Genomic DNA, 20,970 nt, shown 5'->3' on the forward strand with positions numbered 1-20,970 from the left:
TGGGTGGTGCATTTGTTATTCAGAGAGGCATTATCATAAACATTTACATCATGCAGGGAGCTGCAGAATAATCATCTGTCTGGTGTGTTACCTGATTACCTTGGTAGTATGGAGAACCTGGAATACCTGAATCTTGGAAACAATAGGTTCAGTGGATCTATACCTAAAGCTTGGGGTCAATTGTTCAGCCTAAAACATTTGTAAGCCTGCTATTTTCTTCATGAGCTTTTTGATGCTTTATCTCCTAAGAGCTACAGTTAATATCAAGTTCATGGAAACTGTACCTTCTAAGTGCATTTTCTCTTGATGCAAGTCAACTTATAAACTTAACCATGGTTTGCAAAATTTTGTTTTGTTTGATCTTTGAGTCAGAATAATAAGTGAGAACAAGTTAAGTGGATCTATTCCAGATTCGATTGCAAATATTACGCGGTTAAAAGAACTGTGAGGAATCCCTATGCACCTTCTAGTATTGTTTTAGTTTATATTCCTTCTTATTTATTGCCCCTCTTCTAGTCTGTGCTATACATATTAATAATTATCTTTTATTGTTGTCACAGAGATCTTTCATCCAATGATCTTAGTGGACAAATTCCATCGAGATTGTTTTCAGTTCCAATATTCAAGTAAATCAACCACTTAATTCTTCTTTCATTTCATTTTGTTATACCTATCATAGTCTTGCTTGTCCAATTATGATTTTTCTGCTAAGCATACATGTTTGTACTACAAAGGTTACAAAGTTATAATTTATCTGTCTGAGACTTTCTTTAATTTTTTTGTTTTATGGAACCATAATCTCTCAAGGCTTTTTCGTTCTGTAAATTTGCCTTTACTTCCTTTCTTTATTTTTCTAAGCATGTTGTGTCCTGGTAGGCAATAAAATACTACAATTTAATATATTTTTCTCCTCATAAATTGGCAATTTATATGGTGATTGTTGAGAAATAGGTGTCTGATCTATATTACTCTATGGGATTATTGTAGGCTGAGATGTATAACAGACATTAGTATAAATGAATTTCTCTGTGTTGAGAGCTGGCCATATATCCAAGGATGTTTTGTTTTTCTATTTAATTAATCTAGCAAGGGGAGTTTCTAGTTAAAATCAGGGTTGTAATTTTAAGTCTCTCATATATAAATACCAATCAAATGGGTGTATAATCAGATTAAAATAATACCCCCATACACAACTCTATCCTCTTTTTTTTTTTTCTCCTACTTTTGTTTTCTTTTCATTTCACTCTTTTTGGCATTTTTCTTTTGATCATCAAATTCATAATCACTGTAGAGACTGATTTATGTCTCTTATATCTTCTTTCCTTTTTTGGCCCTTGGGACCACTTTTTTACGTTGCAACATATGTAACTATTTCTTTGTTTTATTCTTTCTTGTAAGAGAAGGGCACAACTGTCCTTTCCATAACCTTGTACACTTTCATATATAAGATAATCCTTTCTAGGTGTGTGACTCAAGAGAACACACCCTTTCATTTCCTAGTTCTTTTTCTTTGATTTGAACTGAATTGACATGGTATCAGATTAAGTTTTTTTTTTTTTTTTCCAACCTGCTCTTGATTGAAATCTGTTTTGGTCTGTGAGATCGACCCATCTACTTCAACTTTGGATCTCTTAGGTTGCTGTACTGATCAGCACAATTTTGTTGTTCTTTCTCTGGAAGATCGCCATCAGCAATAGGGTTTCCTCTCTATCTCTCAATCGGCTACTTCTAACACTGTGAAACTTAAGATCTGAAGTCGCCTAGGTCAGATTTATATAGATCTATAATTTAGTTCTGGTTCAGATTACATTTGAAGGGTGTTTTGCCCTTCTTGTTTGACAGTCCAGGAAACTTACCTCTTTTGGACTGTTATCAGTTCGAAAATTTTGGGTGGCTGTTTTTTATTGGGTTTTGTTTCCTCCTTGTGATGTGTGATTGGACACACATATCCCATCAAGTTTTTATTTCTTTTGGACCTTCGGCTACTCTACTTTCTTAAGTTTTTGTTATCATTGCTGAAATGGTCATGGAGAAAAGGGATATTCTACCACTAAAGTTCAATGGGACAAACTATGCCTTCTGGAAATTCCATTTCCAGTTCTATGTTGAGGGAAATGGCCTATGGAGATTCGTGGATGATTCCACAAAACAACCGATGAATCTGATTCCAAGGGGCTGAAACAATGGAAGATCGACAATGCCAATGTAGTGTCTTGGCTTCTTGGCTTTGTTGAAACTGAGATTGCTATTCCAATGAGAAGTTATCGGACTGTTATTGAGATGTTCAACTACGTTGGGAAGGTATACCAACAGTCCAACATCTCTTGTCAATATTAGATTGAGACAGATTTTTTCTTATAGTCAGGGTGAGAAGAAAATACAAGAGTACTGTGCTGGGTTTGTGAATTTGTGGATAGAATATGAATTAGTTCACATTGGGTGAAACCACTTCTGCTTGCTGCATCAAAAACCTGAAGGAACATTTTGATAGGAGGAAGATTATGCATTTTCTAATCCATTAGGGACCTGAATATGAGACTGTAAGGTCCAACATTCTCAGTAGGGGCACTCCTCCCACACTTGACATAGTTTTGGGGGAACTTCTTATGGAAGAAACTAGACTCATTACTCAATTGACCTTGAGGTCAAAATTTGATTCTAGAAATAACCTTTCTAATAAACAAATCTAAGCCCAAGAAGGACTTGTCCCGAGTATAGTGTTATGAATGCAAGGAATATGAACATGTTATCTCACACTGTCGGAAGAAAAAAATTTTGTACCTATTGCAAGCAACATGGGTATATTATTCTTGAGTGTCCTACCCGACTAGCAAAGGGAAATGGTTCAAGTTCTAAGAAGAGTCAACATAAGGCTTTCCAGACAACAAATGAAGGTGAAAATATAGGGAGTACAACTTCAGTAGGAATGGAGGAAAATTTTGGAGCTCTTACAGAAGAAAGAATGTGGCAACTAGTATCCTCAGCTATTTCCTATGCATTTTTAGCCATCGGTCTTTCTGGTGAGTCATCCTATTATTGTTCCTCTCCTAGTCACTTATGGATCATTGATTCTGGGGCCTCTAACCATATGACAGGGGCACACATTGGTCAGTCCTTTTCCCATGATGGTTGTTTGATATAGGAGCAACGCATTGGGACAGTGAAAGGGAAGGGGCGTAGATTGGGTCGGCTCTTTGCCTTGGAAATTGAAAAGACACCGGGGCCTTCCTCTACATCCTGTTTGCTTACTACTACCCCTAGTTTTGAAGTTATTTGTAGCAATAATGTATGGAACTTGTGGCATAGGCGACTTGGTCACCCCTATGCAAATAAACTTGAGTCTTTATTTCGTGATGGATTTTTGTCTTTTAAAATTACTTCTTTTAATAATGTTGATAAGACTTGCATTTCTTGTTGCTTGAGTAAGATCCATGTTTTCACCTTTTCCTTCTGTTGTTGAACATGCTTTTGTTCCTCTTAAACTTGTACATAGTGATGTTTGGTCGTCTCTAGTTGTTTCCAGGTTGGGATATAAATATTTTGTCACATTTATCGATAACTGTACTCGCTTTACTTGGATATATTTTTCGATGAACAAATCTAAAGTTTTTTCTTCCTTTAGATCATTCTTAGCAAAGATAAAAAAACCATTTTGATGCGAACATTGGGGTTCTCCATTTAGACTCGGGGGGTGAATACCTTGATGAAGACTTTCAAAACTTTTTGAGAGACAATGGAATTCAATCCTAGAGATCTTGTTCTAGCACTCCACAACAAAATGGAGTGGCAAAGTGCAAGGACAAAAATATCTTGAGCATAGTTTGTACCCTTCTTCATGAGTCCCATGCTCCTACTTCATTTTGGGTGGAGGTGGCTAACACTGTTATGTACCTTATTATCATTCTTCCTTCATCTATCTTGCATAATACCTCTCCTTTTTGAAGCTTATTTCATCGTTCACCTGATTTTTTTGTTCTTCATGTCTTTGATTGTGTGTGTTTTGTTCACCTTCCACCACATGAGTGCACAAAGCTTGCTTCTCACTCAGCAATATGTGCTTTTGTGGGGTACAGCCCTGATCATAAGGGTTTCCTTTACTATGATCCTATGTCTCGTCGAGTTCATGTGTTCCACAATGTCAACTTTCTTGAAAACATTTCCTTTTTTGCCCACATTGTTAAGTTGTTTGCTACTTTCATTTGGTGTTGTATTCTTTTGACTCTGTAGGTTCTTTTGATTCACCTCCTACTCCAGAATTGCTCCATGTCTATTCTAGGAAGAGGCTAGCTGCTCCAACTCCTATCGCTCTGCCCCCTTTATCACTAGAAGTTGATCCATCATCACTAGCCATGAGTTCTTCTTCTTCTCTTGATCTTGTAAGTACACCTGCACCTATCCATGATCCTCAACCATCCTCTAATCCCCCTTTACATCGTTCATCTCGAGTTTCTCGCCCTCTTGACCGCTATGGTTTTCCTTCAAACCATAGCTCCTTCTTTGTTATTTTGTCTATCACAGATATTCCCACATCACACTGGAAGGCTATGAAAGTCCTGCATTGGAAAGAAGCCATGAATATTGAGCTCCAAGCTCTTATTGATAATGATACTTGGGACATGGTTCCTATCCCTCCAAATGCCTCTCTAATAGGAAGCAAGTGGGTATATTCGATGAAACTTAGTTCTGATGGGAGCCTTGATAGATACAAGGCATATTTGGTGGCACAAGGGTATAAGTAGGAGTATGGGATAGATTATGATGAGACATTTGCCCCTATAGCTAAGATGATCACTGTTCGTCTGTTAATGGCTATATTTGCAATTAAACACTGGGAGATTCATCAGATGGATGTCAAAAATGCTTTTTTACACGAGGACCTCAAGGAAACTATTTATGTGAAGCCTCCACTAGGATACTATGATGGTTCTCCCTTGGTGTATCGACTTAAGAAGTCATTGTATGATCTTAAACAAGACCCTAGGGCTTGGTTTGAGAAATTTCGTTCAATGGTCACAGATGTAGGATTCACCCAAAGTGTTGGAAGGGTTAGGATCCATCATATGGATGGCCGAACCATGCTAAATGGTTGGGCGAAATTTAAAAAATGTCCTAATCCTTCTAGGAATCAAATTCCCTATGTTTTGAAAAACTGTATTTTTTAGGATTGGTCTTGCATTGAACCGGACCAGATTTTAAATCAAACATAGAGGGAGATGTGTACCTGATATGGGTACTTCAAACGCAGATCCCAAGGTGGAAGTTCATGCCTAAATCAGTCCTAAAACTAGCCTCCACTGAAGATGGTGTAGTGTATAGGTGAAGTTGATTTAGCAATACAGTTTTCAGTAAAACTGCAACCCATCTGCTTGGATTGAATTGGGGAAGGTGAGCTTGAAATTCCTCTGAATTTTTCTTGAAAAAAATCAAAAGAAAACTAATCTCTATCAGTCCTTGATAGCTGATGTCGAACTGGGAAAAAATTGGGAGACAAAAGGGTGTAGAGAGAACTAGAAACTACAAAAATATGAAGTTGTCTTGGACTAGTCCGCCCCCTTCTCTTTTATAATCTCTTATGGAGCTATCTCCTAATCTAATTAGGAGATAATCCAAATTTAAATTAGATCTGGACTCTAATTAGAGATATACCTTATCTTCTTAGAAGATTAGGTGCTCTATACACAGATCCAAACCATGATTTCCCCATAGCAAGTTTTCATGTGCCAACTTAATAAATCCTATTATGGGCCATTAGCTATAAGGCTCACGATTCCAAAGTGTTGCTTGGCCCACTTAGACCTAATTTGTATGGCATGTGACCCCACAATGACCTTACATAAGTCCACATGGGTTCAGCCCAGCCTCTATGAAAAGGCTTAGCCAAATTCCCTACTAAACGCAGTGAACCCCTAAGCACATCACTATGGGCTCAATATGGGCCCAACATTTACACTTAAATGATCATTGAATTCATCCATCCTATGAAGACCCAAGGATAACGGACTTAAGTAAGATAAATCCCACAAGGTAATCAACCCTTAATGGTCTCTTACACTTATCCTCTCGGCCCATAATGATCAAACACTACCCGACAAAGGACATTTCCCCTGGTTGCAAGGTGTAGTTCACACACTCTACTCGGATGGATCTCGGGAATTAAAACCTTTTGCAATCATTTTTCATAAAAAATTAATATATATCATATAAATATATTTTGTAAAACCAAATCTCAAACATAGTTGAAATACACTGCTGGCAGTGTAGGTTTCCATCAGAGAGAGTGTAAGCCCTATCATTCACTTTGACCAAAAAATGGGCCCATCCTATCAGTATGATCACCCATTCAAGTGAATTCCCAGATTGCCCTAACATACCTAAGTTTTGACCCTTGATGGTCTCATTGATTGACATATCAAAGACAACCCAATCCAACACCTAGTGAAATACCATAATCAAGTCTAGGGGTTGTGTAACTTTCCAAATTTTTCCATCAATCTCCAAGGTCCAAGGCATAATTGGAAAATGGTTCGGGTTCAGTGTTTCATCCAAACACAATTGTATGTGCTTTGGGTCTAAACCTAGCAGTTGAGACAAGCTGTCCCAACTTTTTTGGCAACACATCAGTGTCAGCCTTGGTAGGATAAATTCCCTAAGTCTATCCAACAATTGAGAACATTCTAAACTAACATGAGTCTCATAAATGTCCAGTTTAAGAGGTAAATACATAGAAACATACCAATATTAACATGAAGCAATGATGTACCTTTATTCATTTATAATAAATGTATTTGTACATCAATCTGATTGGAGCTAAGGGCATACATTGTCAAGCACAGAGCTCTTCAGATTATTCATTGTTCATAATGAGACGTCCCCAACGAATTACATTATTACTTCTGTATGTGGATGACATTCTTATTACTGGTGATGACAATCAAAGTATTTCTTCTTTGAAACAACTTCTCAATCAGTCTTTCAAGATGAAGGACCTTGGTCATCTCACTTATTTCTTGGGGCTAGAAGTTACTCACTCTTCCTGTGGGTATTTTGTTAATCAACACAAGTATGCGATGGATCTTGTGAAATCTACAAACCTGAGTGATGACAAATAGGTTGACACACCTCTTGATCTACCTCTCCATGAAACATCCAGATATCTCTTATGTTGTCTAAGTAGTCAGTCGGTTTCTCTTCTCCTCGACAACCGTACATGACTGTAGTCTATTGTATTATCAGATACATTCGGGGAACACTTTCACATGGCATTTTCTTTCATGCATCTCCTTCACTTAGCTTATCCGTTTATGCAGATGCTGATTGGGCAGGCAAGGCTCGAAGTGTCGATATGATATGAGTTTCGGCTGTATTGTATCGGCACTTAGAAACGGCCAAAACTCTATTGTTTTTAGTTTTTTTTTTTTCAAATTTTGGTATTTTGGGAAGCTTTTAGCATGCTTTTTATTATTAAAGAAAATTGGGGGTCCGAGGCGTGATACTAGATGTTCCATTACTGGTTGGTGTGTTTTTCTTGGTGACTCTCTCATATCCTAGAAGTGTAAAAAGCAACCAACTGTTTCCAAGTCCTCTACAGAGGCTGAGTATGGGGCTTTGTCATTCGTCTGCAGTGAGATTATATGGCTAAGAGCCCTCCTTGATGACCTTGGCATCCCCTTATCATCTCCAATTAATGTGAGTGCTATCAAGATTTAATCCAACCCGTTCTTCCATGAGCGAACCAAACATATAGAGGTTGACTGCCACTTCATTAGAGATCAGTTTTCTGTTGGACATATATCTCTGCCACACTTGTCTTCTGCCCTACAACTTACTTACTGACTTATTCACCAAGGTTATGACCTATGCTCGCCACCAGTTTCTAGTTGACAAACCGATGCTCGTACCTTGGCATCAGTTTGAGGGGGGGTGTAGAGACTGATTTATGTCTCTTACATCTTTTTTCCTTTTTTGGCCCTTGGGACTACTCTTTTATGTTGTAACTTATGTACACTATTTTTTTGTTTTATTCTTTCTTGTAAGAGAAGGGCACAACTGTCCTTTCCATAACCTTGACTCAAGAGAACACACCCTTTCATTTCCTAGTTCTTCTCTGATTTGAACTGAGTTGACAGCCTCTGCTATTTTCTCTTGTTGTAAAAAAGAAGTAATAGGACATAAATCCCTATCTCATAGTTTTCCTCCTAATCTCTTTCTCGTCTTTTTCTTCTCATTAACCTTTCTCACCTTAATACTGCTTTAATTTAGTCATACTGATTATTCAACTGATATAGCTCAAACTTTAACAGTAAGAACAAACTTGAATACAAAGTAAAAACCAAAATGGTACTAGGGAGGAACCCCAAAAGGAACAAAAAGAAAGATTATAAAATGTTGATGAGAGAAAAAGAAAGCTCAATAAGTGAGCAATTCATGGCCTTGGACTCTGCCTGAATCCTAACACTTGGGGCATGGATCTCAGGTTGGGAAGTGATGCTGTTGCAGTGAGGGTTGTGCCCATTAACCTGCATTGGTTTACTTCAAGTATTGGGCTCTTGTGAGGTTATAAGGTTGATTATCAATGGATTAGCTGATGCAACACGACGAGAAGCCCAAGCATGAAACCTTAGAAATGTTAGGTAATCCTTTTCTTAAGAAAGATCTAGAAGATTCAGGTGGGGAATAAAACGAGCTTTTGTTTCATTTGTTATATGTAATTTATCTTAAGAGAAAGATATAGTTCAAGAGAATAATAGATCTTACATTTAAAATTAAAGTAATTGTCCAGAAAAGAGAAATAGGAGAACAGAGTGCACTTCAATATACTAGAAAGTGTCATAACTTGCTAAATCCATGCAGATGGAATCTCACTGTTAAATAGATTCTTATGTATAAATATTTTCCTTAACTGTCTAAAAATAAAGATATTCTTGTGCACATCTATGTCACAACCAAAGTTTTACCGAAATGTCTAATTTGCTTCAAATTAGAGACATAATGGGTAAACATGTGATAGGGGTATTTATCTAGAATATTATTTTATAATTCAATGGCTCTTTACTGGCAAGGTTAGTCCATCAGTTTTACAGGAACTCATCTTGAATGTGGCTCTAGCTTATCACGCCCTTGCTTTTCAGGTTCAAGCTTATCTAATCGAGGTCTAATTTTTCTCATCCCTGTACATCTCAATTTCTTCCAATCCCTTTTTATGTTAAAAAGTTACCTACATTCTTGATACTTTGACAGATTCAGACAGAAAGCCTAGCCTTGGAGTTCTGGTCAGTGCTGCAGGTTGTGGTGCCTTTCTTCTTCTATCCATTGGGGCAGTATTTGTGTATCAATACCGTCAAGTTCATGGAATTAAAAATGATCTCTTTGTTGATGTTTCTGGTAATTTTCATTTTCTGATCTTTCTGCTTTTTTTTTTTTGTGTTTTAAGAATCTGAAATTTTCAATGACACCATGACATTAATCCTATTACTTTCATGCTGCATCCTAGGTATAAGAATCCATACCAAAAAATTCATTGACATTGGTTCTTGCCATGTTGATTCTATGTTGGAATAAAAAATAACTAAAGCATAAGGAAGAATTGATTTTTCATCTTTCTATGGGGTTAAGAAAGATTGAGTAAGCATTGATTCTTCAACTGGTGATATCCATCCTTTGATCTTTGCAAGCTGCATATTCTCTAGAAGAATAGAGCTTCATTTGCAACCATCATATCACATGGAAAAACTTAGACATGTTCTAGTTATCAGGATATATTGTAGCCTTAGCAATCCTCAGGTCCATCATACATAGAAATTGACTAGCTGCCAACTTTGGTCCTTATGTAACATTGTAACTTGTAAGCCAAACAGCTGATCTGTTTTCTTTCTAAAATCATCTCTAATGGAGATCCCATAGTGCTAACTCATGAGCAACACCTCTACAAAAAGTCTGGGAAAATATACTCTCATCCACTCCTTTTTTCTTTTTCCTAATCTTGAGTGTTATTTTTTAGAGTTCAGCTTACCTGTTTCATGGTTAAATCAAGGTCATGATTAACAATTGTTGTCTTACTTGGACCTTCTACAAGGTCACTTTGTTTCATATTTAACTTCATCTCGTTTCATGCATCTGTTGTTCACGAATGATTTCTGAAATCTGGAATGACAAACAGGGTTATTCCTTTTTTAATAGCATATCCTGGGACTACTCTTTGTGAGCTAAAACTCTTAACATCTATGTCACTCTAGGTGAAGATGAGTGCAAGATTTTCTTTGGACAATTGAGAAGATTTTCATGGCGTGAGCTTCAACTTGCAACTGACAATTTCAATGAAAGTAATGTCATTGGACAAGGGGGCTTTGGAAAAGTTTACAGAGGGGTTCTCTCTGACAGTTCAAAGATTGCTGTGAAGCGTCTAACTGATTATCATAACCCTGGTGGAGAGGCTGCATTCCAGAGGGAAGTAGAACTGATAAGTGTCGCAGTTCACCGAAATCTTCTTCACTTGATCGGGTTTTGTACAACCTCATCAGAGAGAATTCTTGTTTATCCATTCATGCAAAATCTTAGTGTTGCATATCGTTTACGAGGTATTTCTTTATAATTTCACTTCTGTGCTATCTTTTTTACAATATTATGTATTCACAAACTGGGCTAGCTTTCCATCTTAATCTGTCAACATAAAATTGTATATTTTTATCTCTATTCTTTATATTTTATACTCAAGGATTAAAATTTTGGTGTTAGATTATGTTTTAGTCCATGAAGTATAAGGAACATAAGATTATGTTTTAGTCCCTTCAAACTGATATTTATATTAGGGCAACATTAAAAACATAAGATTACAACTTTACCTCTCATTAGTAACAGATGGAATAACTTGAAATAAGGAAGTCCAGGCCTATTAACACTTAATAACAGAAGTATATCCAAACAAGAAATAGTAAGTCATAACATAAATGGGCCGAGACCCACACTGTTAGGTCCCACAACACTTTTATATCATTGTAGAAAGCCCAAAGTTTCTGTAAGTCACTCTTCTGGTGATCCCAAAGTATTGCCCAGAACCAATTCTAGAGATACATGTATGGTAGGGGATCTAGAGTTAGTTTCTAAATTATTATCTGATACAAAATGAAACACGCCATCTATGTTATGTGTGATGTGCCCAATGAAAGAAACATATTTTCTATTGGGGAATCACCGAAATAAACTTTCTCTTGAATGGCTTATGATTCAATCCACATCTCCAACAACTTGTTTAAGATTGTGATGTCTATATGTTTGTTATCTATAAAGAAAATATTATCATTTCTTGTTATGTGTGATGTGCCCAATGAAGAAACATATTTTCGATTGGGGAATCACCGAAATAAACTTCCTCTTGAATGGCTTATCATTCAATCCATATCTCCAACAACTTGTCTAGGATTGTGATGTCTATATGTTTGTTATCTATAAAGAAAATATTATCATTTATTTTACCTTTGCAACAGATTTAAAACCCGGGGAGAAGGGCCTGGACTGGTCAACAAGAAAATGTGTGGCTTTTGGTGCAGCTCATGGCTTGGAGTATCTGCATGAGCACTGCAATCCTAAGATTATACACCGTGATGTGAAAGCTGCTAATATCCTTCTAAATGACGAGTTTGAAGCAGTTATTTGTGATTTTGGACTAGCTAGACTGGTTGACACAAAATTGACTCATGTTACAACCCAGGTGCGTGGGACTATGGGCCACATTGCACCAGAATATCTTTCCACAGGAAGATCATCAGAAAAAACAGACGTGTTTGGCTATGGTATTACACTTCTTGAACTTGTGACTGGCCAACGTGCAGTAGATTTTTCACGGCTTGAAGAGGAAGAAGATGTTTTGCTGCTTGATCATGTAAGAGTATTAGTTTTCTTCTTTCCAGTTGAATGAAATATATCAATTTTAATCTAAAAATTCCAGTTTTCCTGATGAAAATGTTGTTTAACTCCTTTTCTGACCTGAATCCCTTTCTGAATGGTCCAATGGATCTCCTTATACATGCTTTGTGACATGAAATACTGTAGCCTTTTTATTCTTCTTCCCTTCCTTTTCCTGTTCTTTCTTTTGCATTTTTCCTTTCTTTATGTTCTATGTGCATATGTGCTGGTTTTGGATCCTGGGCATGATTTCATTCAGTTTTCACATGATAGATGTAATTCATCTCATTATCGTGGTTGCATGCTTTACTTGCAGTAGACAGTACAAATTAATTATTGACAAAAAATGTACGTAATTTAGCTCCAAAAGAAAAGTACCACTTCTATTCCCACAAGTACATTTCCATTATCATTTTCTTTCTTTTTGCTGAGAAGAGGAAATATCTAATATCCTAGTTACATGGATGTTTATAATTGAATATAGTGTGATGGCTCATAATAATACATTGTGGACCTATACTTATTAAAAACAATAAAAATAAAAATAAAACATTGTGGACCTATGGAGGTGTAGTAGAGTGATACTAGGAGACTCCATGCTTGAACAATATTAATCTCATTCTATCAAAATGGAGTTGGTAATAACTACAGTATGAATTTGTTGTATAACTTGGTATTTGACTATGTTTGGTTAAAAGGTTTAAAATTGCAAGAATTTAAGTAATTATCATTCAGTTGTATGTCCAATATGATATTTCCCATATTGTAATACTTTCATTCACCTCTGCATCTTACTTTTATTCAAAGACTTGTATCTGGCATCATAAAACCTGGAATACATTAGTGAATTACAAAAGAGTTGAATTAACTCTCTTGTAAAGTGTCTTGTGGCTTCCAATTGATGGCACCAATTTACTTACTGAAATAACAATTCATTTGGGTTGGGGGGGGGGGGAGGGGGGAGGGTGGAGGGTAAGGATGATGTACTAGCCCTGATGTGATAATATTGGAGCGGTTGTTGTTGCTTAATAAATTTTCTGATCAGTTAATATCCCAAAAGATTCAGAGGAAAAAACAAAAAGAACACTTCAAGAGATAAAAAAAGGGACAATATGTCAAAGTGTGCTATTGCACCTATGAAACTAAAAAGAAAGGAATCTTATTTTTTATAACTCAGTGTTCAGATCCATGTGGTTTACCTTCTTTATATTTATTGAGTTTTGAACACTCTAAATATGTGCAGGTACTTTAGGTTTCTCTGAACTTCTCTATACATTTACAAAACATGGAAATAATTTCATAAGTTGATATTACATGGATAAGTGTTGATTTAACTTTTCTTACAATAGGAAATAGTGATTACCAACAAAAATAAATGAAAATCCAATATATGCATCAATTTGTGCATAAACCTGTAAACAAAATTGAGTAGGAGGGCATAAATATCTAACTCATTTCATCTTGTGAATATGGTTTCCTTGAAACATGTTCCTAACTACCCAAAAATGGGTTGTGCATTGCCATCTTTCTACCTAACTATCAGACAATTGTGGATTTCTTAAACATACATTAAACAGATCTTAGTGAGGAATAAGAAAAAAGTAAAAATATGCTATTAACAAATGATAGTAAAATGAGTACTGTCCTATTTATCAAATGCAGGCTAATTCAAGGATGGATCTTGTTGATTGCTTCCAGAAGAGCAATTCTTGAACCTCCCTGTACTGAACCTCTACAGGTTAGGTGTCCATATAAGCCAGTTGAGGTTTAGAAGCAATCCTTAACCAAAGCATCTTCCTGCCCTGAGACAAGATTGACTGAAAGGTCAAACATTGTACCAGGTGTCCTTCCAAAATAGAACCCCATCTCTTTTGTTGGGCTTGAATTTGATAGATTTAGAGAAATCTTCATTGAATTTTCATGACCCCCTTCCAGTTGTTAAGAGCCTTAAGCATGTTGGGGGTGGTTGTGAATGCCTGTCCAGATCAGTTCCACCATAGTTAGCTCTAATCAGCTTCCTCCATAGCATTTCTTTTTCAAGGCTGTATATCCACAGCCACTTTCCCAACAAGTCTTTGCTGATCTTTAGGGGGTAAATACCAATACTACGTGAAGTTTCTTTGCATTATTTGTACCATCCTCCATAAAATTGCTCAATTTTTCCAATTGATTGATAATAGAGATTGAGGCAGTGAACAGATAAAAGTAATAAATTGGTAAGTTTGATAGAGCACTTTGTATGAGTGTTAGCTTCTCACCTTTGGATAGGTATCCTCTCTTTGAGTTTGTCCATTTGTGGTTAACCCATGAGAAGTGTAAAACTTTATCTTGTACACCGCTCCCCCACCCCCCCAAGAATGAATTTAGGGAGAGAGAGAGGTTTACTTACTGTTGCAAATCATACTCTCATTTTAATCGCAATTTCTTGTTGATTGCAAATGTAAATGTAATTGCTTCCCATTCATCCTTAAATCTCAATGGTACATAACCCTATTACTACAACTAAGCTGCTAAAAATGCTTAGGTTAGGTCTGCATCCAGTTCACCCATCCCAAGACCCCATATTGCTGGGAGCAATATTGCATAATGGCCTTTTTTATCACAAATAAAATGCTGCTGAATGGCATGAAAATAATATCCAAAGAAAGTGATGTTGTAGACTGTCTTTGCAACTGCTTTCTTATTTATTTCTGACAATTGTTTGTGTTCATGCAACAGATCAAAAAGTTGCTGAGGGAGAAAAGACTCCATGGCATTGTGGATAGCCATTTAAAAGTTTATAATCCCAAAGAAGTTGAAATCATTGTCCAGGTTGCATTATTGTGTACTCAAAGCTCTCCAGAGGATCGCCCAAAGATGGCAGAAGTGGTAAGGATGCTGCAAGGAGTAGGGCTGGCTGAGAGGTGGGCAGAGTGGGAGAAGCTTGAGGTAATTCGTAATCAAGAGTTCTCAGTTATGTCCTGCCACCTTTCCTGGGCTGAGGATTCAACACATGACCAAGAGGCTATACAATTGTCTGAAGCACGATAATAAAAGCTTCATTAAATGTAAACCTTGACATTAGAAAAAGAACATTCACTTACTATTTTTATTTGGAATTGGGAAATTATACATGTTCCATTATGTAAAGAAAAAGTAGGAAAAAAACACTAGGATAAAATACAATAGTAGTATGTCATGTACTTCCTGTTCAGTCACATACATACAGATTGATACCTATTTCACTCCAACATGGGTTCACTAGAGACATGAATTCTCCTGTTATAGTGGTTATAGTACTCCTGATCCTGATGTTCATTTGAATTCAGAATTTGGAAGGTAGAACCATGCAGGAAATTGTTTTCATTGTGATATATATTGTGTATTCCTTGCACAGGTACATCCATGCAGAAAATGTGCCATTGACTGCTTTGTGTCAGGTTTCATGACGTCCATTTCTCCATGCAAACCAATTGATTATTCTATTTTTAGCTATTTCTAAAGCATGAACTACAGTAGAACTGCAATCTATCAAAAAAAAAAAAAAATCTACAGCAGAACTGCAGATGAATGAGGAAATTGCAGTTTCTTTGCATTTTATTAGTCTTAGTGTGCAACTTTGCATGCAATTTGTACCTGTTTGCTTTGGGGGTGACCGGGTGAGTGATTTTTTGATAAGTAGACCAAGAAAGTTTTAATTACATCGTCATTCTCGCATTATCAAAGGAGGGTTCTAAGTTTTACAATCAGTAGTAGCTAGTAGCTACAAATTCAAGATTTGCAAGGTCTTGACAAGGCAATTATTTCCATAGCACAGCTTATGCCTATTGACTACTAATTCATTTGAACACTGTTATGTCTTCTCAATTGTTTCAACTCTAACTGTTAATTGCTATTCATACAGTTGGTACCTAGCGCTAGCTACAAGTGGTATCTATTTCATTCATATATAATTGAACTGAACCAATATGGATCTATTCCAATCCCATCTGATATTAAACCAATTATATTGAACTTAGGGTGTATTTGGTTCAGTTTTCCTTGTTTTCTATTTGTAAAATTAGAACAAAAATTCCAAAACCCTTTAAGCAGCTTTGTTTTGGTTTTAATTAAACTTTAGAGATCTAGCCGATTTTATTCCATATGGGGTGGTGCATCATTAGATTAAAGATGCATTCTGAATGTTACAAGTTGTAGCTACTTTTTATCTTACTAAAATCATTCCCCAATTGTGATTATTGATCATCAATATTTTTCATCTGTGAGCTGTGAACATTTCTGTTTTCTAATATTCTCCTATATGTTCCTAAATCAATAAATTAAGAAGCATTGTGCACTAAACCTAACATCCAAGAACAGGAATGTTCAGATGTTAGACTGTTGGCAGTAATTGTTCATTATAATAAGAGGAGATTATAAGCAGAAGAGGTTAAGAAGTGAAAAAACGTGGGCAAGAATGCAACCATTATGGCTACTAGTAAGTGCAGGTGGTAATTTTTTATTATAGTAAATAATATATTTCTATATTTTTTTTAGTTCTTTGGTTATAAAAATTATTCTTATTTTTTACACTTTTTTTTGTTTTATACAATATTAAAGATTGCCCAAATATGTTCTACAAAATTTTCGTACTTTTTATACTTTTGTGTATTTTCATCTTCTTCTAATTATTATTATTATTATTATTATTATTATTATTATTATTATTATTTTATTATTATTATTATTATTATTATTTTATTATTATTATTTTATTATTATTATTATTATTATTATTATTATTATTATTATTATTATTATTATTATTATTATATAATAAGGTTAAATTTAACTCATCACCAATCATAACTATATTTTTGGGTTGGTTTAAATTTGTATTTTATTTCTATCATCAATTAAAAGAATTACTTTTCTCACACTTATTTTTATTTAATATGGTTAATTAATATAGGATTCAATGAAATAATGGGAGCTAATACCCTAAATATATGACTTAGTGAGAGAGGATTGAATGGGCAAAAATGTAGCAATTCAAATTACATTTTGTGACAAGGGACTAAATTCATAAATAAGGGTTTTGAATGACTTATTACCTTAAATATAAGACTTAATGAGAAGGTTTTGAATGAGGAGAAAAGTATTTGTTCAATTTACATTTTTGACCTTACAATTAGAGAGATCAAATTCAATAATTTGGATGCTTTAGTCAAACAAAACTTCTACACTATCATTCACACTTTTAGCAGTAGTATAAATATGTAGTTTGATGGACCTCCCTTTAGTTTTTGATGGCTACTTTATCCTCAAACTTTGACCTCTCTAAAAACCACTCTCTAGTTTCCACCTTCCGATATATTATACAAAGTAACTCCCTTTGCTAGTTTGAGTAGGAGAATTAAATTATAAAGTTACCCTTGTATTTCCATTAATAATAATAATTAGAGATAGCATAAAAATAATTAGAGATTTGGTGAGAGTGAGGGAGAGTAGAGAAAGGGGTTTTCTTTGAAGTGATTTCCTTTAATTGTTTTTATTTATTTTTTTCATTGATATTTTGCTTTTTTGTAAATGAATATTTCAATATCTTTATCATGAGGCAAAACTAGAATTTTTGTATTTGAAAGCATGGCATCATTAATTTTCTCTTAACACCTCAACCTCAAAGGCTCAAACTACATGGGAGGTTCGTATAATTTATTTTATAATGTCATCATCTTTTTTCAGTTTGTACAATTTATCTGTAGAGGGAGGTTTATGGAGGCATAGGAGGTTAAAGTAGTGTTTTCAACCCGTCATTGACCCTGGATAGTTGAATTGTCATCTGACCATGATTCTGGGTGGGTTTGGCTAAAACCCAAGATTTAGTCAAACCACCCATCAATCCGGTCATCGGATCACAGGTTGAACACTCAATGTATGTGCAAACATCTGAAGACCATAATTTTGCATTCAGATGTTCGATTGCAGTGTTTTTTTTTTTATGATTTTGGGTAACTTTTGCCTGCACTGTTATTTTTGCCAAAAAAAAACATTTGTTTTGACATCAAATTACAATGAAAAAAGCTTTGATTTAGGACAGAAAACCCTCAAAATTCTAGATTTTTTTTTTTTTTTATGCTGCAACCTCAAAATTCTAGATTTTAGCACTTTGTTAATGTAGTTGACCATGAAAGTAAAATTATTAAATTGCCGATTTGAGACTATGGGCTGACAGCAACAAACTTCAAAGTGATAAAAATAACCATGGAGAACTTATGATTATGTAGATTTGATCCCGTGAGGGTTAAGATAAAAGAAGGAAAAAAAAAATCAAGTTAAAAGGAATATATTATCTTATAAATACCACGAGAGTAGTTTAAGATTTTAGAAATGTCTAAAGAAGCAATCCATGAAGTTAATGAGGGGGAGTGCTAACAATGGCCAAAGTGCTGAAAAATTTATGGTTCGGGTGGTTTGTGGTCACCTAGAAACCTGGGCAGTTGAACCATATATCCATTTGACCCAATCAACGAGTCACAAGTTACAAATTACAAACCATTTGTGTCACGGGCTGACCTACATGGTTGAACCATTGACCTGTGACATGGGGAAAATGATTTAGCCAATATTATGTAAAATTATAATTAAGAAAATAGAATTTAATCAATATAACTACATTAATATAAAATTTTAAAACTGAATCATAAGATTTTGAATTTTTCAAATCAGAAAAAATGCCTTTTTTGCTGGAATCAAACTGAACTCAGTTGGAAATATCATGGGGCTTATTTCACTTCAATTTTTCTTAACCCACCCTATGGGCCAATTCATACCGATACACTAATTGAGACCTCCAAAACCTTTATCAACTTCCTAATTGACAATCCAACAAATTTAGACCCTAAAATGACCATTTTACCCAAAAGATTCCAAATAAACCATCATTGTTGCCAAATACCATCAAAACATCTTGATTGATGATTCATTAAATTCCAAACATTAAAATGAACATTTTATACTTCACTTAAAAAGATTTCAAATAAATCATCATCGTCGCCCGATATTCACCAAATTTAAGATATCCGTTGTCATGCATCATCAAACACCTCAAAACCCCATCAAAGCCTCTCAATCAATGATCCATCAAATTCTAAACCTTAAAATGATTATTTTACCCTTCCCTTATAAAGATTCCAAATGGACCACCCTCGTCACTCGATGCTCTCCAAATATAAGATTTCCTTCATTATCCATCATCAACACTTCCAAACCACATCAAAATCTCCTGATTGATGATCCATTAAATTCTATACCTTAAAATGACCATTTTACCCTTTATTTAAGAAGATTCCAAATAAACCACTTTCGTCGCCCAATACTCTCCAAATTCAAGATATTTGTTGTCATACATCGTCCGACACCAATGAATTCCCTCAAAACCTCTTGACTAGCACAACAAAATTCAGACCTTAAAATAGCCATTTTACCTCTCATTTAAAAAGATTCTAAATCGAGGGCTTTCATTGGTCGTAATTGCCTAAATTCAAGATATAAATTACGATAAACCCTTTAATATGCCTACACGACACCATCCCCCTCCTAGATGTCCCAATCAACCATCCTCCATTTTCTAAACACCAAAATGACCATTTTACCCCTTCATTAAGCTAGAAAGATCCTAACTTGATAATCCTCATTGCTTGATACACCCCAAATCATGACTTCTCACTCTAGCACACCACTCAAAGCCATCAAACCCCATCACTGTCCATTTTAGACACCCTATAACCACCATGAAATTGTTCGTTACAAAATTCCCAATTTTACCCCATTATCTTTGAAGATTCCAATTCCTATGATCTCGTTAGTTGAGATAAACCCTAACATTTTAAAGTGTAATCCTTGCCCTTGAATCCTACACATCAAACCCCTTAGGCTACGTTTGGAATTGGTGTAAATCAAGAATGATGTAAAAGTTTACATTGTTCCAGTTTTGTTGGCATTTGGAAGGAGTGTAAATGAAGATTGATGTAAAACTCCACTATAGTTCAAATTTGGTGTTTGGATGGAGTGGAGTTTTACATAGTGAATCAATGTAAAACCTCATTAAGCATAAAGTTCTACATCAATTATCGATGTAAATACTACATTAATTTTATCAATGTAAAACTTTAGATTTTTTTTATCATGATTTTCAAAATGTGACGATCACCTATTATACGGTTCAGTGTAAAATGTCATCAATGTACTTTTACACTAATGACGTTTTACACTAAATCCAAACAAATCCTTAGACTTCCCTTTCATTGCAAAAAAAAAAAAAAAAACTGCATATTTTTATTATGGCCCTTGCACATTCATAGAAATCACCCAATATCTCCATCAACCCTATATGCAACCTTAGCCCTAGATCTAAACATGCATACTCTCTCCACACTTAAGTCATCATTATCCTAACTTAGCTCTCCCAAAACCCTAAACTAAAAAACACTAGTCATTTCCTTCTTTGCCTTTCAATTTAGAATTTAGAATTTAGAATTTCAAATTAAAAATTTTAAATTTAAATTCTAAAAATCCATAAATGGGGGAGACAAGTGGGAGTCTTTTAAGGAAAGTTGTTCTCTATTCTTAATTATGGTAAAAAGAGAGAATTAATAGGAAAAAAAAAAAAAAGGGAATGAATAAATTTTCAAAAATCTAGAAGCATCCTACCCGTTTGATTAGAATCAATAAATTCCAACCCTCCATCTCTTTGATCCTTTCATAGTGAAAGCCTAAAGCCCTAACCAATACTCAATCCAACCCTCTATCTTTTTTGAGATTTATATGAGTATATATATATATATATATAATCACTTTAAAGAGTGTTTCTTTTAGATAAGTATTATCTTTTTTTTTTTAATAAAGAACATCAAAGAAGTGGATGCCTGCACTCTCAAATAAAATTGTTCACAGATGCAAAACACTCATCTAAAGCAAACTACATTGTAACAATAGTAAAATTCCAAATAGCGAAAGGAAAAAACACCCCTTTCGCTTTAATATATAGGAAAAAAAAGGAGAAAAAAATAGAAGAATGAAATTCATAAATATAGAAGCCTCCTACCCCTTTAA

At 35.0% G+C, this 20,970-nt stretch overlaps 1 protein-coding gene across 1 annotated transcript in view; it reads left to right on the top strand.

Annotated features, from left to right (window-relative positions):
• Positions 1-15,162, top strand: part of LOC148852110 (Leucine-rich repeat protein kinase family protein) — a 53,951-nt gene extending 38,789 nt beyond the window's left edge. The window contains exons 5-12 of the mRNA XM_088945626.1: positions 57-200; positions 373-444; positions 561-626; positions 9,073-9,149; positions 9,238-9,381; positions 10,233-10,574; positions 11,481-11,875; positions 14,617-15,162. Coding sequence (XP_088801752.1) covers positions 57-200; positions 373-444; positions 561-626; positions 9,073-9,149; positions 9,238-9,381; positions 10,233-10,574; positions 11,481-11,875; positions 14,617-14,928 — 1,552 coding nt within the window. The 3' untranslated portion in view covers positions 14,929-15,162. The remainder of the gene's footprint in view (positions 1-56; positions 201-372; positions 445-560; positions 627-9,072; positions 9,150-9,237; positions 9,382-10,232; positions 10,575-11,480; positions 11,876-14,616) is intronic.
• Positions 15,163-20,970: the final 5,808 nt, after the last annotated feature.

The sequence above is a fragment of the Nelumbo lutea genome, chromosome 5, assembly GCF_056320005.1.
Source record: "Nelumbo lutea isolate HS-2025 chromosome 5, American lotus-T2T, whole genome shotgun sequence".
NCBI lineage: Eukaryota > Viridiplantae > Streptophyta > Magnoliopsida > Proteales > Nelumbonaceae > Nelumbo > Nelumbo lutea.